Source organism: Tenrec ecaudatus, chromosome 1, assembly GCF_050624435.1.
Source record: "Tenrec ecaudatus isolate mTenEca1 chromosome 1, mTenEca1.hap1, whole genome shotgun sequence".
Taxonomy (NCBI): domain Eukaryota; kingdom Metazoa; phylum Chordata; class Mammalia; order Afrosoricida; family Tenrecidae; genus Tenrec; species Tenrec ecaudatus.
In genome coordinates, this window is record NC_134530.1 from 220,757,984 (window position 1) to 220,777,238 (window position 19,255).

The 19,255-nt window shown below is 57.6% G+C and overlaps 1 protein-coding gene across 1 annotated transcript in view; it reads left to right on the top strand.

The window, feature by feature from the left end:
* The first annotated feature begins 6,990 nt into the window (after positions 1 to 6,990).
* The window catches only part of PPFIA4 (PPFI scaffold protein A4), a 47,169-nt gene continuing 34,904 nt past the window's right edge, over positions 6,991 to 19,255 (top strand). Inside the window, exons 1-12 of the mRNA XM_075529068.1 lie at positions 6,991 to 7,624; positions 11,279 to 11,380; positions 11,922 to 12,086; positions 12,377 to 12,451; positions 12,621 to 12,710; positions 13,723 to 13,914; positions 14,360 to 14,506; positions 14,811 to 14,945; positions 17,543 to 17,626; positions 17,920 to 18,051; positions 18,265 to 18,327; positions 18,945 to 19,036. Of these exons, the coding sequence (XP_075385183.1) occupies positions 7,391 to 7,624; positions 11,279 to 11,380; positions 11,922 to 12,086; positions 12,377 to 12,451; positions 12,621 to 12,710; positions 13,723 to 13,914; positions 14,360 to 14,506; positions 14,811 to 14,945; positions 17,543 to 17,626; positions 17,920 to 18,051; positions 18,265 to 18,327; positions 18,945 to 19,036 (1,511 nt within the window). The 5' untranslated portion in view covers positions 6,991 to 7,390. The remainder of the gene's footprint in view (positions 7,625 to 11,278; positions 11,381 to 11,921; positions 12,087 to 12,376; positions 12,452 to 12,620; positions 12,711 to 13,722; positions 13,915 to 14,359; positions 14,507 to 14,810; positions 14,946 to 17,542; positions 17,627 to 17,919; positions 18,052 to 18,264; positions 18,328 to 18,944; positions 19,037 to 19,255) is intronic.

Genomic DNA, 19,255 nt, shown 5'->3' on the forward strand with positions numbered 1-19,255 from the left:
CTTTATGATGGTGAGTTCCATTCTGCTCTTTTCTCCCACTCTATCCAGGACCTTGCGATGTGATCCTTTTCAGAGCAGGTGATGGGGTAGCCGGGCACCATCTAGTTCTTCTAGTTCTCATGCTTGTAGAGACTGAGGTGTGTGTGGCTCATTACTCTATTGGAGTAATTGTTTCCATATGCCCTTTGGTGTTCATTCACACTTCTTTCCTTCGTATGGGGAAAGAGCAAGTTTTAAGACCCCAGCACTACTCAAAGAGTAGGATGAAGTTCAAGTTGTCTTTGTGAACTGTAGTATGCCAGTTGACCTTAGTGTCCCCGCGATATGGTCCTCAGCCTCTAGGTGCAGCCACCCATCCCCTCAGGAAGTTTTCATAACTTTGTCTACTACATTACTGGATGTATTTTCAGCAAAGGCAAATTCTCGTAAACAAATATCCTCTGTCAAATATATAGAAGTAGATAGAAGATACCTATATGCTCATAGATGCACTCCCACCACCCTCCCACACCTGTTCAGCCTGCATGTGTATCCAAGCACCCACTTTCAGGTCCCCACGGTTGCAGGGCTGTGTGTTTAACGGTATTTACCTCTGCTGCCTTTAACTTTGACAAACCTTCGAGTGTCTTCTGCTTCCATCGCCTTTCACCAGCCTCCTCTTATTGAATATGCCTGCCTTACCCTACACCCACGTGTCTACTCTCTGTGGCCACTGCCCTTCCTGCCATCCCCCTCCCACCCTGGGGTCCATCAACCAATGCTTCCTTTAGTGTGAAGTTTTATAACGGGGGTCTCACATAAGATTTATCCATTTGTGATTGACTAAGCGCACTCAGTGTCCTGACCCCCAGATTCAGCCCTGCCCTGAGGCGGCTCACGGATCCATCCTTATTCTTTCACGCTGTGCAGCACCCCTGGTGGGTGTGTGCTGACGCTTGTGTTTCCATTCCTCCTGTGATGGCCCTGGAGGCTGTTTGCTGCTTCTTACTGTTGGGAACAGAACCCAGACACGCATACATCTTTCAGTGCCGGCTTTTACTTTCCTAGACTATATCCCAAGTGGAGGGATCGCTGGCTCAGAAGGGATTTCTACCCCTACGTGTTGGAGGAAGTGCTGTTCCATTTTCTAATGTCCACTGGCTGGGCCATCTTCCAGTGCCAGCAGCAGCAATGTGAGGGTCCCAGTCTCTCCCCCAGTCTCTCTCCGCTCCAGCATTTATTGTTTTCTTTCCTCTCTCTCTTTAGTATTTTGCTATCACTGCTGGGGTGAGGTGATACTGGCTCTTCATTTTTACTTTTCAAATATGCTCTTCTTATTTCTTTACATCGCCCTTTGGGAACACTATTTGAAACATATATAAGTGTTGATCCATGACTTGGATGGTCAGGAAATGGCTGGTATTCCTGTACTGACGTAATTTCAGCAGACTCTTTGGACTGTGCTTAGTGTCTACAATCTTATATCTTGGTTTGGGCTAATGGTGTCGTGGTTATGTGTTGGGCTGCTAACCCAAGGTCAGCAGTTGGATCCCACCAGAGGTTTCACAGGAGAAAGATGAGGCTTTCTGTTCCCAGAAAGACTTACAGCTCAGAAACCCACAGGGGCAGTTCTACTTCATCCTATAGGGTTGCTCTGAGTCAGCATCCACTCACTAGCAGTGAGTTGGCAGTGAGTGTGCACTAGGTTACCATGCTTGGCTGCTAACTGAAAAATTGGAAATGCAAGTCTATCCAGAGGAGCGTTGGGAGAAAGGCCTGGCCATCTACTTATGACAAGCTCTGGGGCACACATGGAGCTAGCATGAGTCAGCACTGACTGGACAGCCGCCGGTGTCCTAGACAGCTGAATATGAGAGTCAGTGGGTCCTGCAGGTTACCTGTCTAGGCTGCACAGGTGGATTGCTTTGTTGCGTTCTCTGAAAGAACATGTATGTTTTAGACTGGGTTAGTTAGGGAAGTAAAGCCAGTGAAGTGTGTGTGTGTGTATCTCAAAGAAAGGGCTCGTACAGCTGTAGGGGTTGGCAAGTCCCAAGTCTGGGGGTTAGATGTCAGGCTGAGGCCTCCCCTGAGCTATGTAACTGCAGGGGCGGATGAGTCCAAGACTGGCTGGCTGGATAGAAAACTCTGGCCCAAAGGCTGCCGGAGCTAACAAATCCCAAGATCAGCAGGCAATACGGCAGGCTGCTGGCTCACGTCCTGAGAACCAGAGGTAAAAAAAATCAGCACCTGAAGCAAGATTCAGAGTGAACAAAAGGCTAGAGCTTTGCCCAAATGTCTCAATATATTAGATGCGGCCACAGCCCTGAGGAAATGCCCTTTGAACGTATTGGCAGCAGATCCCATTGTGAATGTGATTACATTATATTAGAGCTCATCTTGGGGAAGACTAGATCATAACTCCCAAGTGAGAGACTCATGGCCCAGACAAATTGACACACAACCTGAATCATCACAGGGGGCTTATTTTAGCAGGTGCCTTCTGTGGACAATGCCTTACAGGGATTTTATGACCTTTCCCTGGAAGCCTAAAGCCTAAATCAGATATACAGTAAAACTGAAGATTAGGGCTTGCTGGAATCACAGCAGGAAAAAGATAGTTAGAACCCTTTGCATTTGGCTCACCTGACTTTTTACCCCCAAACTGAACAAAAGCCAAACCCCTTGATGCTGAGTTGATCCAGACTCACGGTGACCCTACGGGTGTGAAGTAGAATTGCTCTGTACTATATAGAGTCTATAGGATTTTCAAGGCTATGACTGTGGAAGTGGATCCCCAGGTCTGTGTCCATATATAGCGGTTGCCGGTGCCTCCATTCCCTCAGTGGGGCCCTGCTGGGACAGTACTCTATGCATTCACCCCAGTTAGAGGCCATGAATTGGGGAAAGGTGGCCTGCGGCTGCCTCCTTCAGTAGCTGGAGAGATGGGCTCGCAGGCTCAGGCCCAGGGAGCCCGCCAGACAAACGGGCTCAGTGAGGAGACTGAGTGCCGGCTTGGCAGCTCTGATAACTTGGGCTTGTGTAGCACTTCTTCTTGAAAGATCCACGATCTCCTTTGACCTTTAATACAAAGGGGACAGGAGAGTAGGCTGTGTGTCAGGAACCCTGTCATAGAGTGGGGAGCCCGAAGGCCACAGCAACTCCAGGCAGAAACTCCACTTGCCTTGACCCAGTGGTCTCATGTTAAGCAGGTTGAAGGTGCTGGGAAGATTCTCGCTGCTGGTCTCTTAGAGAGCTGGATGTTCTTGAAGGGATTTCTTACCAACCATGAGAAATCACAGGAGAAGCCTTTTGTTAAAGAGTCCTTTTTTCTGGGAAGGGCATCCTGCAGCCAAAGTAGATTTCTAGTTTTCTTAGTCTATCCAGAGTGGGGCAAGCTTTGTGGCATTTAGGGACTCTAGGCTGCTAGGAGTCAACTTTCCTGACTGCCGGCCACTGATCCAATCTCTCTTCCTGTGTCAGCTTGGGGATCCTTGTCCAAGCTCTTTGAGGTAGGCATCTGACCCTCCCCGTGTCAGCGGCCAGTGCAGGGGCTCACCAGCCAGGCTCTGCTAGCCCGAAGGTTTGTAACCCCCAGCACATACCTGGGTGGGACTGTGCCAGCAAGGTGTGTGGAAGTCTGGCAAATGGGTCAGTGAGCTTACCGTCCTGCTAGGTGTAAAAGGAGCCATCCCAGAAGCAGGAAGGAGCGATATCATGATCATCATCAGAGACGAGCCAGGAGCAGAGCATGTCCTTCGAACCCCAGGTTTCCCGGGCACTGGGAGGATGCCCGGGCACTGGGAGGATGACCGGGCACTGGGAGGATGCCCGGGCACTGGGTTGCATGGATTCAGGCACCAGAGAAGTGGCAGGAACAGTGAGCATGAGATAGAGGGGGGGCAACATGGCCCAAGGGAGGGAGGGCGTTCTGTCCCTTCAGGCAGGAGGCTTGCTTGTGGAGTGTGGTGTAAGCACTTCATTGGGGTGGTGGCGGCTAGGTTTGCTGACCTTCGGCGCTAGAGCCTGCCATCTGGTAGAGCAGCAGGGAGCCTGGCGCACGAGTGTGTGTGGCCAGCCGTGGCATCAGACCTAGCCCTTCTGTTTGCTGGAAGATGGGGCTGCTTTTTGGGAAGTCAATGATGCTTTTGCTGTGCCTCCTCCATGTTTATAAAGCCCAGAGACCTGCTCCAGCCTCCCCCCCCGCCAGACACACACACACACACACACACACACACACACACACACACACACACACCGTTCACAGCCTGCCCACACTCCTCACTGGGAGGCCTCCTGCAAGTGCTTGTTTTGGGTGCCGGCAGCTCTCGCCTCTGAATAAGGACCTGTGAGTGTTACTTAGAAATTGTGCAGGAGTTGAGGAGGCTTCTGTTAGGCCGAGATGATAATTGTGCTATTTAGAGACAGCCCCCTCCCCCACCCCGCAGCCAGCAGGAGCCAGGTGTCCCGGAGGTATGGCTGCTCCAGAGCTTCCTCCACCCACTGTGCCTGGGCATGGAGGGCCAGTCCAGCACTGGCCAGTCACCTCTGAGACATCTGCCTGCCACCCTCCCTGGGCTCATCTTCAACCTGCGCTCTGTGAGGCCCTGTGGCCAGGGGACGCAGAGGTGCTACTGGGCACCTGGCTCAGAGGGAGGCTGGGCAAGGGCTGGTGGCACCCAAGCCTGTGTCCCAGCAGCCAGAATGACCAGGTGATTCAGAGCATGTCCCTGCAGAGCCCTCCCAGTGAGGAGGGGGCAGGAGCCTCACAATGGGGAGGGAGCCTGAGGGCCTGCCCTCCCTTCCTTATACAGCCCCTCCCTCTTCTCCTCTAAGGGGCTCAAGAACTCCACCCACAGGCCCACCTGTGCGACAGGAAGGGGACTCAGGATTCACCAAGTCCACTCTGACTCCCTGGCAGCGCCACGCATCCCCGAGCAGAGCTGAGCTCCGTGGGGTTGTCAGTGGCTCACATTGTAGGCTGGCTTCTGTGGCACCTCTGGGTGCACTTGACCCTCCAACCTTTTGTTTAGCTGCTGGGCGCATCCCTGTCTGCACCACCCAGAGTCCAGAAGGCAGTCTGCACTCTCCAGCCAGTGTGTGGGGCGGTCTAGTTTTCAAAGCTCTGCTTGTCATCTGGGGGCTTGTCCCTTTTGGGTGGCAACACAGGGGGTCCTGGGTTTCATCGCACAGTGGTCAGCCCAGGATCACCCCGGCCTTCCCTTACACCACCCTGCAAGCTGCCGGGGAGGGGCTGCTGGGGTGACCTTCTTCCCAGGGAACTGGGCTCCAGTGTCCTCTTCTGCAAACACAGGTCCACCACCAGGGGCTCCTCAGTCTCCAATCTAGCCTCCCGCTGGCCTGTGTGTGTGTGTGTGTGTGAGAGAGAGAGAGGGGGGTGGGGGACAGACAGAGAGGAGGGATTGGGGTGTGGCTACCAGTGAGCGTGGAGGGGTACTGGTGGAGCCACATGGCCCTTCCTCTGCAGTGGGGGTGTGAGCCTCCAGGGTGAAGGGCCCGGGCACAGTGTGTGGGAGAACGGGAGGAAGTGCTGTTTTTAGAATCAGTGAGGTGGCAGCTCTGGCAAGTCTGGGGCAGCACCCCCTCCTCTCTGTTCAGTTCCTCTGCTGGGCAGCGAGGTGCATGTGGGTTGTCTGGCAGCAGCTGGGTACCCAGGGGTGCAGAGCAGGCCTGGTCACCTCTCAGCAGGCTGTGCAGCACCGGGAAGGGAACCCCTTGACCAGAGTTCATGTTCCTTTTTTATTTGCTGAGCCTGGTGGCATGTGTATGGCCACCCTGGGTCTGTCCTGAGTCTGTGTGCGCTTGGGTGTGTCCTCGTGTGTGCACCTGTGCACAGGCCAGCTGGACTGTGGGCCCATCCGGGGATGGCTGTGGGGTGAGCGCATCCTCTCTTCCGCCCTCCATTTCAGGGCCATGCAGTGGGTGATGGGGCTTCAAGGGAAGAGGCCTGGCCCTCTTTTCCGTTTTCCCTTGCTGGGCTCACCCTGCTACATGCTGACTGGGCTGACTGCTACATGCTGTCTGGCCTCCCACCCATCCTAGTCCTATCTGCCCAACAGCCCCAGGCCCCAGTGACAGCTGCCCTCTGCCTCAGGCCTCGGGGAGGGGTGGCATGAAAGACAGCTCCCTCTGGCCAGGGAAGCTGGGAGCTAGCTGGTGCTAGGCAGAGAGCTACCCACCTGGATGGTGCTTTCATCTGCCCTGGCCTGTGCTCCACATCCCGCTGGGTCCAGGCTGTGTACAGGCTGAGGGCCTGCTATGGAGGGTGTGTGTGTGTGACAGCAGGGAGTAATAGCACTGGGGGTGGGGGTGGGGACTTGTGAGCAAGTGGCCCCCACCCAACACCAGCCCTGGTTCCTTCCCACCCTTCAGTCTCTGCACCAGCCCAGCAGAGGCAGGCACTGGGCTACTCCATGGCAGGTCGGATTCAGGATGGAGGCAGCCAGCGCTCTCCTCCAGGAGCAATGGGCCCCCCGTGGTAGGCAGGGCGCTCTGTCTGCCCCCATGGGTGCCCAGCCGCCCCTCTCAGGAGTCAGTGTGCAGGGTCGGGGTTACGCTGTTTCCTGCGTGCTCAGGAGGCCAACCTCAGGTTTCTGCGAGCCTGCTTTTGCCTGGGCCGGAGTTGGGGGAGGAGCTAGAGACCCCCTGTCCTCCTCTCCCACCTCTTCTCCTCCAGGTCTATGGAGGACTCTGGGCAGCCCGCTGGCTGCTCCCCGAGCGCTGACTGAATCATTTCTATATTTGGCCAGCGGGCCACGTGGGTGGGGGAACCACTGCGGCTGCACTTCTGACAGCTGGGGGGAGGACCAGGGTCTGCAGGAACGGCACTAAGGAGGGCCCCCTGCTGGGGTGGAGTGAAGGGAGCAAGCCTGTGAAGGGTCATGCGTGACACCTCCCTCCCCCCACTTGCGGGGGCAGGGCCCACCTCCCCCGCCCACCCTCCCTCATGTCACCTCATGGCGTTCGTTTGTTTCTCCCACAGACCCGGTCAGCCTTCCAGAGACTCACTGCCTTCCAGAGACGATGGGTGTCGCTAGACCGGGCTGGAACGCCGCCAGCCCCCAGCGCGCAGTTTAAGAGAAGGGCACTCGCCCGACATCCCTGCCTGTCATGGCCACGCTTGGCTGCTGCCCACTTGCCTGGGGACACAGGGCCCCCCGCCCCCGCCCTGAGGGGCTCAGCCCGGCCTTTTGGCTGCATTCTACGGGGGCCTTCGGGGCACCAGGCCCCTTTCCGAGCAAGAGCAACTGATGCCGTGGGAGAAGCTCCGGCCACCTGTCTACCCACCTGGCACTGTCCTCTCTGACACCCGCTCGCTGGGTCTCAGTGGCGCCACGCCTGTGACCCCCTCCCCTGCCCTCCGACATCGAGAAGACCCTGCCCACCCCCAACCATGTGTGAGGTGATGCCCACAATCAACGAGGGGGACCCCTTGGGCCCCCCCCACAGCGCCGATGCCGACGCCAACTTTGAGCAGCTGATGGTGAACATGCTGGATGAGCGGGAGAAGTTGCTGGAGTCCCTCCGGGAGAGTCAGGAGAGCTTGGCGGCCACGCAGAGCAGGCTCCAGGACGCCCTGCACGAGCGCGACCAGCTGCAGCGCCATCTGAGCTCCGCCCTCCCCCAGGTAAGGCGGGACCGCGCAAACCCCGCCCCTGGCACTGCCCTCCCCGGGTTCTGGCGGCACCCCGCTGCGTCTGCCAGCGTTTGCGCGTGGCGTTCGCGGACCCTGCGCTCTCCCTCACCGCCCAGCATTCACCCTGCCCGTCACCCAGCCTGGGGCTGTTTCACCTGGGGAGATGGGTGGCCTGGGATGGGGGCCCAGTGGCCAACTGCAGTCAGCTCTGATGACCAGCAGGTGGTACCCGAGACTGGGAAAAAAGGCTCAGGCCCGGTCCTCCCGCGCTTTGAGGAGGTGGTGGTGGTGGGAAGAGGAAGAGCCTTTTTGGAAGGAATCCGGGTGGCGCCGTGGTTAAAGCGCTTGGCTGCCCGTTGGAAAGTCAGTGCTTTGAACGCACCAGCAATCGGCCACTGTAAAGGTTTCAGCCTTGGAAACCCTGTGGTGCCGCTCTACTCTGTCCTGTTGGGTCCACCCGAAAACCGGGGGCTGGATTTTTAACCCTTATGGAAGCAGACCTTATGGTTGGCACCCAGACTCCTTAGCCATCATATAGCCACTGCGCAGAGCCAGTGGACCGATTCTGACACATAGCAGCCTCAACAGGGTTTCAGAGGCTGTCAATCTTTATGGGAACCCACAGCCTCATCTTTCTCCCTCAGAGTGGCTGGTGGGTTTGAAGCACCGGCCTGGTGGAAGGTACTTGACATTGCCAGGAGGGCCCCTACTTATTGGCATTTCCTGCGTGACAGGCAGACAGGCACTGAGCACTTTGCATGGCTGGGCTCACTAAGTCCGCACAAACCATCGTGGATCTGCGATGGTCACCACCGTCCGCCCTGTAGGGTGAATGAAGTCGATAGCCGGCGCCCAGCCAGTCAGCAGTTGGAAAGGGAGGAATGCAACCCAGGCCTCCCTGGGGTGCTGGGGGGCTCCCTGAGGTCTCCTGCTTCTCTCTCATTTGGTGGACACTCCAGGGCACCTCGAAGGGTGCTCTGAGGGTATAAACAGCAAAGCTACAGACCCAGTGCCATCGAGGAGAGGCTGACTCGGCTCCCCTCTAGGGCAGGGGTGAGCTGGCCCAAGAGGTTCTGAGACTGCGCCTGTTGACGGGAGCAGAAAGGCCCGTCTGCTTCAGAGGAGTGGCCCAACTCCTGACCGCTGTGCCACCAGGGCTCCTGAGAGGGGAGCAGAGACCTGGGCAACCTGTCCCTTGTCAAAGGAAGTGTCTTCAGCCTGCTAGCCAGGCCCAGGGAGGAGCAGGGTGTGTCTGTCTGTCTGTGACCATGGCATGCATGCGACTGCACCAACAGTCCTGGTGTTTCTCTGCCTGCTGACCAGGCATTGCCGTACTGGGCTGCTGGTGCCAGGGAGGCAGCCCCGGGGGTCACATGGCTCCAGACGGAGCCCTCTCCTCTGTGTGGGTGGGGAGGAGAGCCTGAGTGAGGCCTGGCTTCAGGAACGGAGTCTTGCTGTGCCGCGAGGATGAGAGTGGGTGCTGATGTGGAACTGGAGAGTCAGAGGCTCGAAACAAGACAAGAGTGAATGAGCAGCCGGTCCCTGTCCCTCCGGAGCCCGTAGAGTCTGGAGCACAACTAGAGGAGAAGCCAAGAAGGTTGTGAGACCCAGTGTCAGTGACAAAAATAGCTGCCTTTGACCGACTTGTGCTAAGTGCAGTGACCGGCTGACTCCTTACAGGGGTACTGAAGGTGGGGCTATGCCTCTGGTTTATAGATTAGAGACCTGAGGCTCCAAGAGGCTAAGTTCCATGCTCAAGGTCACACAGCCAAGAGAGAAAGCAGAGCTGAAATCAGATGCCAGGCCTGTCCACACTGGAAACTTCCGGAGGCCAGGAGTCATGACTCTTGGCTACTGTTTCCCAGCGCTTGGCTAGCACAGCACCTGACACCTGGTAGGCATGCTCACACCTGCGTTCCTGGGGGTGCTCCATGGGCCCGTTCTAGGACTCTCAGCTACCGTATGAGGCAGTTTCCCAAGGAGGGAGAGAGTCCTGCAGTTAGGGAATCTGGGAAGGCGGCAATGGAGGAGGAGTATCACTAGTGCTTGGCAGTGACTGGATTGACTGGGTCCCAGGGTGCTCAGAGAGCAGGCCTGGGAGGGGCTTGGAAAGAAGGGTGTGAGCCCTTGAAAGCCAGGGGAGGAGTCTGCCCTTACCTTTGAGGACACCGTTGGCCTTTGAGAGATGACTCTGGCAGCAGAGTGGCAGATGGGTTAGAGGTGGAGCCCTGGTGGCGGTGGTGTGTGATTACACACTGGGCGACTAACCTCAAGATCAGCAGTTCAAAACCACCAGCTGCTCCTCTGGAGAAAGAGGAAATTTCCTACGCCCATAAAGAGTGACCATCTTGGAAACCCACAGGGGCAGCCCTCCCCAGCCCTCGAATGTAGCTAGGAGTCAGCAGGGACTTGGTGGCAGGGAGTTGGAGCGAGGAGGCGCCCTGGAGTGGGGAGTCCAGGTTAGCAGAGAACTTGAGGGCAGGGAAGGAGACAGCCCCAGTCCTTTGATGGTGGTGGCATGGAAGGGGACTGGGGATAGCCTTCAGTCTTGTCTCTGGGTGTAAGTGTGGGTGTGGGGCTGTTCATGCAGAGGTGCGAGTGTGTGCATGCATGCATATGTGTGCGTATATGTATGCGCCTAGGCGTCCAGGCACACGAAGCTTGTTGGCCGTGGTCTGGGCAGTAAGGTGGTAATCAGTGAACAGGTTAGAGGTCAGCTACTTCCCCTGCTCTTTCTACAGCCCTCCTAGCCCCCTTTAACTGGATTCTAAGTGACAGGAAAGGGTTGTTATTGGAATCCCAAGTCCGTGCTATGGGAGGCAGGTGCTAGGCCAGCATGTGGCTATGGCCTCTGTTCAGTCGCTCAGACCTTGGCTGCCCACAGTCTGGGCCACTCATCTGGAGTAAGGGGCAGTCTAATTAGATGAGTGGGGGTATGATGGGCCTGGGTCTGTGAGTGTCAGTCGCCACCCCCACCCCCAACCCTGTGTCTGCTTGTCCTCACGGAGAATGAGCCGAAAGATCCTGGAAGGAGTTGGGCCTGTGAGTGTGTGTGTGTTGTGTGTGTGTGAGTGTGTGTGTGCGCGCGCGCGCCTGCCTCCCAGCCTATGCAAGCGCTGTGGTGTCTGTCAGGTGGAGCTGTAGCCCTGCCCTGATGAGCCAGGCCTGGCCTATGGAGCTGGCTGGCAGGTCTGCATTCATTCTTGCTCCTGTGGAGGGGGGCCGCTTGGTACCCCAGCAAGCTCTTATGACTCTGCTCCCTGGCAGCTTGCCAAGCTGTGGAAGGGGCTGAAGGAGAGATTCCTGGGGCTCCCATTCAGACTTGATCTCAAATCCCTGTCAATCTCTTTGGATTTACTACCTCAAACTAGAGATAGGGCTCCCTTCCATCGTTTCCACAGGGAAATGCTGTAGAATGGCTGGCTGGGGGACCAGAGTACACAGTGCAGGGAAGGGCGTCCTCAGGACACACACGGCCAAGCTGGCTCCAAGGCGTCCTTCCTCACCAGGCACTCAGCCAGTCCCACATCTCTGGCACAGCCCTGCGGTGCCAGTGCTTGTGGATGTGGGTGCAATGGATAAGATGGTCTGGGAGCCCCATAGGGGGTGAATCCTCAAGCACTGAGTGACCGGGGGCTTTTTCAGGAATTTGCCACCTTAACCCGGGAGCTGAGCACGTGTCGGGAGCAGCTTCTGGAACGGGAAGAAGAGATCTCAGAGCTGAAAGCCGAGCGGAATAACACAAGGGTAAGTGGGCACGACCTGGTGCCAGTGTGCGCATGCATGTGTGTATGCGTGTGCATGTGAGTGTGTGCATACATGCATGTTGCGTGTGTGCATGTGTTGTGTGTGTGTGTGTGTGTGTGTGAGAGAGAGAGAGAGGCAGAGATGAGAGAGCAGGCATAGTTGGGTGTGGGCACATTGGGCCCCATCCTTACCCTTCCTTCCTTGATATCAATGGCATCCAATCACCAGGGGAGACCTATCACCCCAGCTGCTGGCCTGCAGGAAGGATGAAGCCTTGGGGCGAGGCCGGGGCAGCCAGTTTGAGAAGGGCATTCATTTGGGGTAGTATTTCACCAACCACTAGAGACAGCAGCCCGGCCCTGTTGTGCAAGGGGTCGCCACGCATTGGGGGTTGGCTCTGTGGCCGCCAACAGCAGCTACAAAGTGACAGTCTCTTGACATGTCCCGCGGTCCGCTGTACTGATGCCTGCTAGGCGGCCTGCCAGCTTGTCCCTCATGAAGCACATGCTGACCGCTCGTCCCCCTCCCTGCTCCCTGCCAGCTGCTTCTGGAGCACCTGGAGTGCCTGGTGTCCCGCCATGAGCGGTCATTGCGGATGACGGTGGTGAAGCGCCAGGCCCAGTCCCCTTCCGGGGTCTCCAGCGAGGTGGAGGTGCTGAAGGCCCTCAAGTCGCTGTTTGAGCACCACAAGGCCCTGGATGAGAAGGTACCTGGCTGACAGCCCAGCCCACCCCTCCAGCTGCCCTTCCCTGAGCCTCCTGGGTCCCCTCTCAGAACCTACAGCCTGGCGGTAGGGAAACTGCCCTCTGGCTGTGGACCTGGCTCCTGCCTTGCCTTCTGTTGGCCTCATGCTGTGGTCCTCCTTCCAGGTTCCCTCCCTCTGGGGATGCCCTTCTCTTTGCCTCATGCCCAAAGTTGGTAGATCAAGCCCAGGCCCCTTCCGCCTGAGCCCAGTGGGGTCTGCCTTTCTTCCTCCATCTCCCCTTACCCCGGCAGGTGCGCGAGCGGCTCCGGGCTGCACTGGAGCGAGTGACCACCTTAGAGGAGCAGCTGGCAGGCGCCCACCAGCAGGTAAGCCCTATGGCTGCCCTCTGACTGCTCCCGGCTGTCTTGGCCGGACACTGCTAACCAAGGCTGCCCTAGTCACCCCTGTCTGGGAGGCGGGGCTTACAGGGTCTAGAGTGCGTGGGAGGCTCTGTTCCTTGGGAAGTACCATCTGTTCGGGGACTGTATCCTACAGGTGTCTGCCCTGCAGCAGGGGGCGGGGGCTCGGGATGGAGTGCCAGAAGAAGAGGGGGCCGTGGAGCTGGGACCGAAGCGCCTATGGAAGGTGAGTAATGAGTTGCACAGCAAAGAGCCCATAGTCCCCGCGACAGGAGATGGGGGCCTCGGTTCAGTAGTTTAAGGGCCTGAGTTACATTTGGGGCCTTCGCTAGCATTCCCACATCTCTCCCCTTCTCCCTATCCTAGCTGCAAAGACATGGCAGGTTTTGATTATGTCACCCAGTACCCCGCTAAGCACAGAGCATGCTTGTCTAGCCCGACTTGTCAGGTTGACTTCTACCTCACCACTGTGGCTCCAGCCACGAGTCCTTCTTAGTGAGCATTTATTCACCTTTGTCATACCTTCTCTGCACTACACAAGGCAGGGATCTCTCAACGCACTGCCTGAGTCTGACTCAGGACGAGCCTACAGGACAGGGTAGACCTGCCCCTGTGGGTTTCCCAGACTGTAACTCCTTTTTTTAAAAAAAAAAAATCACTTTATTGGGGGCTCGTACAACTCTTATCATAATCCATACATCCATCCATTGTGTCAAGCACATTTGTTGCCATCATATTTCTGAAAACATTTTCTTTCTACTTGAGCCCTTGGTACCAGCGCCTCATTTTCTCCATTCCCTCCCTTACCCACCCTCCTTCCCTCACAAACCTTTGATAAATTATAAATTATGATTATTTTTTCATGTCTTACACTGTCTGATGTCTCCCGTCACCTACTTGTCTGTTGTCCATCCCCCAGGGAGGGGGGAGACTATAACTCTTGATGGGAGGAGAAAGCCTCATCTTTCTGCATCTGAGGGATGGTGGTTTTGAACTGCTGACCCTGCTAATAGCAGCCCAACATGTCATCACAGAGCCACCAGGGGAGAGAGATGGCAGGTGGTGCTAGATGTGGTAGCTTTTCAAGGGAGAGGAAGGTGCAGTGTTTGCCCATTGTCTGGCCTGAGCTCTCGGGCCCCAGGAGAGAAGTCTGTTCTTCCACGGAGGCAGGATTGCCCCCACTCCATCTCCCCGGGGCAGGGGCACGGGGTGGTGACGGTGGCTCCCTGTCCCTGGAGGATGATGCGGGTCGGGCCGAGGAGCTGCAGGAGCTCCTGGAGAAGCAGAACTTTGAGCTGAGCCAGACCCGGGAGCGGCTGGTCACGCTGACAGCCACGGTGGCAGAGCTGGAGGAGGACCTGGGCACTGCCCGCCGGGACCTCATCAAGTCTGAGGAGCTGAGCAGCAAGCACCAGCGGGACCTCCGTGAGGTGAGGGCTGCTGGCTGGCCGCCCCCTGCGGGGCACAGGGCGTTTGGCTTTCAGGTGTGAAGGAGGGCCAGGTGGGGGTGGAGTGGAAGAGTGAGTGAGTATCCTTGGGGTCTGGTGCAGGGCAGAGAGGTGCTCGTGACTCAGACTGTGAGTGCTGGACCGTCAGCGCGGAGGAGGACAGACTTCATAGTCTGAAAGGGCACATCCTTGCAACCCTCTGCGCAGTTAGTTCTGTGACTACACGGGGTGGGGATGGGGGCGCCACAGGTCAACGTCGCCTCAGCACCCCCATCACCAACTCGGGAGTTGCCCTAAGGGGGGGGGCAAGGTCAGAAGCTTTGGAGCACAGGGAGAAGGTGCAGGTGCCAGTGGGCGGGGCAGCAGGATTCGGCAACCTTGCTAATGACCTTCCCTTTTGCTTTCTTCTCCCCGCCCCCACCCCCAGGCCCTAGCCCAGAAGGTGGACATGGAGGAGCGGATCACCACGCTGGAGAAGCGCTACCTGGCCGCTCAGCGAGAGGCCACATCCATCCACGACCTCAATGACAAACTAGAGAATGAGCTGGCCAACAAGGAGTCCCTGCACCGCCAGGTAACTCCTGCTCCAGGTGGGGAGGGGCAGGGTATTGGAGCTGACCCTGGAGGTCCTGACAGTGGGGTTGGAACCTTCCCTGGTGGCCTGGGGGCTCCTGCAGGTCACGTTTGGGATGGGAAAGGAGCAGCTTCATCCAGGGTGAGTCGGGCATCTGGGCAGCTCAGAACCAAGCACGTCCCTTGCTGCCCTGGACCTGTCACCTGCTCTCTGCAGGCTGAGGTGGAGGCGAGGTAGTGGGCGAGGGAGAAGGGAGGAGTTTCAGCACCGCTTCTGGACCTACTTCTGCACCCCCTTCTCCCAGTGTGAGGAGAAGGCCCGGCACCTGCAGGAGCTGCTGGAGGTGGCCGAGCAGAAGCTGCAGCAGACCATGCGCAAGGCAGAGACACTGCCGGAGGTGGAGGCTGAGCTCGCCCAGAGGATCGCAGCCCTCACCAAGGCAAGTGAGCCAGGTGCTTAGGCCTGCTCTGTCCTCGGTCCCTGAGCCCTCACCGGGCCAGGCCGCGAGTGAGTAGATGACGGGAGGCACACGGGGCTGATAACCAGAAGACCCGTCCTGACTCCTTGACTCCAGAACGTGTTGCCTTGTGCCTGTTGGTCAAGAAGAGGGAGCCCTCCCTCATCACCCCACAGAGTTGTGGTAATCACAGAAAACACAAACCAAACTCACTGCCATCGAGTCGATTCTGACTCATCGTGAACCTGTAGCACAGGACAGAACTGCCCTGTGGGTTTCTGAGACAGTAACTCTTTATGGGAGTAGAAAGCCTCATCTTTCTCCCTCAGAGTGGCTGGTGGTTTTGATCGGCCGACCTTGTGATTAGCAGTCCAACGTGTAGCCACTACACCACCAGTGTCCTGATGATCACAGAAGATAGTGTATAAAAGACTGTTTTTGAGTGGAAAACGCCATTGCCGTAGCAAAGTATTTTTATTATGAATTACACACCATTGTAGTTCACAACTCGGGCATAGCGGGCCATGCATTAGTCTGCTGCCCGCAAGGTCAGCAGTTTGAAACCACTACAGGGTTGCTCTGAGTTGGAACTGGCTGGATGGCGGTGAGTTTGGTCTTTTGGAGAGTCAATTGTGCCTTTTGTTTGAGGCTGGAGTCAAAAGATAAAGCCTTTCCTCTCTGGAAAGATGCATTCTGAGAGGCGGTATTGTCAAAGTCAGTACACTCCTGAGAGGCTGTTTGGACCGAGCACATCCTTCCTTACCAAATGGAAGCTCCCAGATGTAGTGAACACCCCTACTTGTCTGAAGGCTGCAGGGTCGGGGCACATGAAGCGCCCACCCTGGTGGATCGGTTTTGACTCCTGACGCTTCCATGTGTGTTGAGTAGATCTACACTCTAGGATTTTCAACGGCCGGTTTTCCAGAAGTTGATCAGTAGCTCTTTCTCCTGAGGGGCCTCTGGGCAGGATTGAACTGCCGAACCTTTGGTTAGCAGCACATTCACAGTTTGTAACACAGGAGCAACAAAGCTCTGTTTTACCTTAATAGAGAGAGACCTTTATGGAGTGAAAGCTCCTAAGAGGCGTGCAGGTGAAAACCATAGCGCTAGAGAGCTGCATAGACACCGCCTGACAGTGGGTTGGGGAGGGGAATGTAGGGGTGTCTTGCCCCTTTGGGAGGCTCTCATGCAGGATCAGTGGACTTCTCCCCGGCCCCCAGAGAGAAGGAACCCAGGTGCAGGAAACACCAGGCCCCTGGACCAGGCCCAGGTCCTCCCCCAGCTCCATCGCAGGTGCCTCGCTGTTCCTTGGAAGACTCATGACAAAGTCTCCTGCTACTGACCCCTCTGGGACTCCCCCATTTGGCCTTAGTGCCCGCATCTCTAGCACGCTGAGGGGGGGCTAGGCCTCTGAGATCTCTACAGAGAGCCTCAGTGGCGCGACATTTTGGTCTTCCTGTAAGATTTCAGCCTAGGAACTCCTGGGCCATAGTTTTGCTCCCTCCTATGGGGTCCCTATGGTCCGGAACACAGCAGCGATTCCATGGCTTCTGGGACTGACCGCCTAGGTTTGACTGTTAGCAGAGGATGTGCTTCTGCAGCGGCCAGCATTGCTGTCTCCCTGACAAGAGCGCTGGCCTTTCCAGGGAAGTCGGAGCAGGGGCGGGTTGTGGAAGGGTTTCCTCCCTGTAAGACGCGCGCTGTTCCGGAATGCCTTATCCTCGGTGACAGTGAGGTCTTTGTCTCTGGAGATGCATGAGTGGGTGGCGGGAGGGAGGAGGCCCCTCTGCCTGGTCTGGTTGTACGGCCACGGCTAACATGACTTGGGAGGAGGCCTGGGGGTGCAGTGGTTAAGTGCGCTGCGGTGAATCCAAGGCATGCAGTTCCAGCCCGCGACTGCTCCCGCCAGAGGACACCACAGCACAGTCTGCTTCCGGAAAGATCACAGGCTTGGAGAACGTATGGGGGCAGTTCTACACTGTCCTCCACGACGGTCGTCAGGGGTCAGGATCAGCTCGCCCCGTGCGTGGGTTGTGAACTTGGGCTCTCCGTGCTTTCTGTGGACGGTCTCAGTCAGACCTCTCAGGGATACCCGGCACGTGTGGATGCTTTTCTTATCCACACTTACAAAGGGGGGTGGGCGGGACTAAGTCTCAGGACATTGTCCCCAGCCACACAGTTGGTAGCAGAGGGAGCTAGGGTGTGAGTCCTGGTGGGGTCCCTGCTCCCGAGTGCAGATCCGTTTATCTGGAGGCACTAGGACATTGGTGGTGCTTCGTTCGTTCCAGAGCAGACTTTCCTGGAAGGCCAGGGAGGATTTGTGGTGTTCTGAGCTGCTAGCTCCAGGATGTGATGTTTTCAGTCTGTGACCCAGAGAGCAGTGGCGTGGGGGAGGGGGGGCAGCGGGGGTGGAAGGCCCTTGGGAAGAACAGTGGAGGTGATGGCTTTCCCAGCAGGATGGCAGGAGGAGGGCGGGTGGGCCTGGACCCCAGATGATCTGGGAGGTGTATGGGATGGGTAGCTGGGACTTGGAGAGGCCAGGAGATCATCAGGCCTTGCTGGCGCATCCCTATCCCTAGGCGGAAGAGCGTCATGGAAATATCGAGGAGCACCTGAGACAGCTGGAGGGGCAGCTGGAAGAGAAGAACCAGGAGCTGGCGAGGGTGAGGGCACTGGGCTGGCTCCTCAGCGCCCCGCCCTCCAGACTCCCCAGAGGGTCTGTGGAAGGGACCAACCGTCAAGGGGGAAAGGGCTGGGGTGGGGCTGAGGCGGGCACTGGGTCCTGGGGGCGGGCACTTGCAGGTGGAGTGGTGATGGTCATTCTGGCGCCCTGGAGAGAGGTGCGCTCCGCACTGGGAGGGCTGGAAGAATCCAGGTGGGACTGGGTGGGTGGCCCCTAGGGAGGGCTGGGAGAAGGGCCTCGGGTGAGCTGGTGTGAAGGGGGCTGGCTGTGCAGGTGCGCCAGCGAGAGAAGATGAACGAGGACCACAACAAGCGCTTGTCAGACACCGTGGACCGGCTGCTTAGTGAGTCCAACGAGCGTCTGCAGCTCCACCTCAAGGAGCGCATGGCGGCCCTGGAGGAAAAGGTAAGGTGTGGAGGACTGGGGTGGGCGGGGCTCCCCGGAGGGGCGTGGCGGACACGTGGGCGTGGCGGGCTGGCCTGGAGGGGAGGGTTTGCAGCCCTATGAGTAGGGGTGGGCGTGGGAGAGCCGGTCCCCAGGATCTGCTCAGGGCTGGGAGGAGGCTGAGGCCCGAGCAGCAGAGGGGCGGGGTCACCCACTCATGGCCATTTCCTCCAGAATACGCTGATCCAGGAGTTGGAGAGCTCCCAGCGGCAGATTGAGGAGCAGCATCACCACAAGGTACCCAGGCCGGGAGGGGCGTGTCTGAGGGAATGTAACCTGACGCTCTGGGAGTGTCCCTCCTGTGATCATGGGCACATGCAGCTCCGTTAGCCCATGTGCACATGTGATGTCACCACGTGTAAAGAAGAAGCCAAAGGCCTTCGGCTCCTGGTGGTGGCAGCAGAGTGGCAGGGCCCAGTGGGAGGCTCAAGAAAAGGATTTCATGTGGCCTTGACCCCTGGGGAGGCTAGAGCCCTGCCATTCCTGGAGCATGAGCCCCTGTCCTTGCCTCAGCCATGTTTCTGAAGTCCGGGAGGGCGCCGGCCCCATACTCCCAGTCCCATTTACCAAGTGCCATGCCAGTGTGTGTCGGTGAGGGGCCAGCCAGCCTGTTCCAGTGACCTCCTTCCACAAGCAGGCTGGTTCCCTTCCTGGCTCTATCACCCCTCTGCTGGCCCTTCCTCTCATCCTGTTGGACTTCTCTTTAGTGTCATTGTGAGCCAGGCCTCGGGCCCGTGGCTTTGCACTTGGCCGTGCATTCTTCCGCTTTGCCCCAATTCTGCTGCCCTCTCTGCCCCTCTGACGCCCACTCTCCCTCTCTGGCCCCACCTTCACCCTGGGTCTGCTTGGCACAGGGTCGCCTGTCTGAAGAAATTGAGAAGCTGCGCCAAGAGGTGGACCAGCTGAAGGGTCGAGGGGGGCCGTTTGTGGATGGCGTCCACTCCAGGTACTGGGGCTCGGGAGGCTGGGTGTGCTTAGGGACAGACGGGTCCTCAGAACACAGGCCATCTTCCACCAAAAGACCACCCAGGACTTCAGCGTCCTCCTCCTCCTTGCCAGGGTGGGACACCAAGGCTCAGAGAACTTGTTCAGAGTCACTCAGCTCTCTGGGGCAGTTTAGAAGGCAGCGCCTGTCTTCAGAGGGATGCTGAGAGGCAAGTACAGC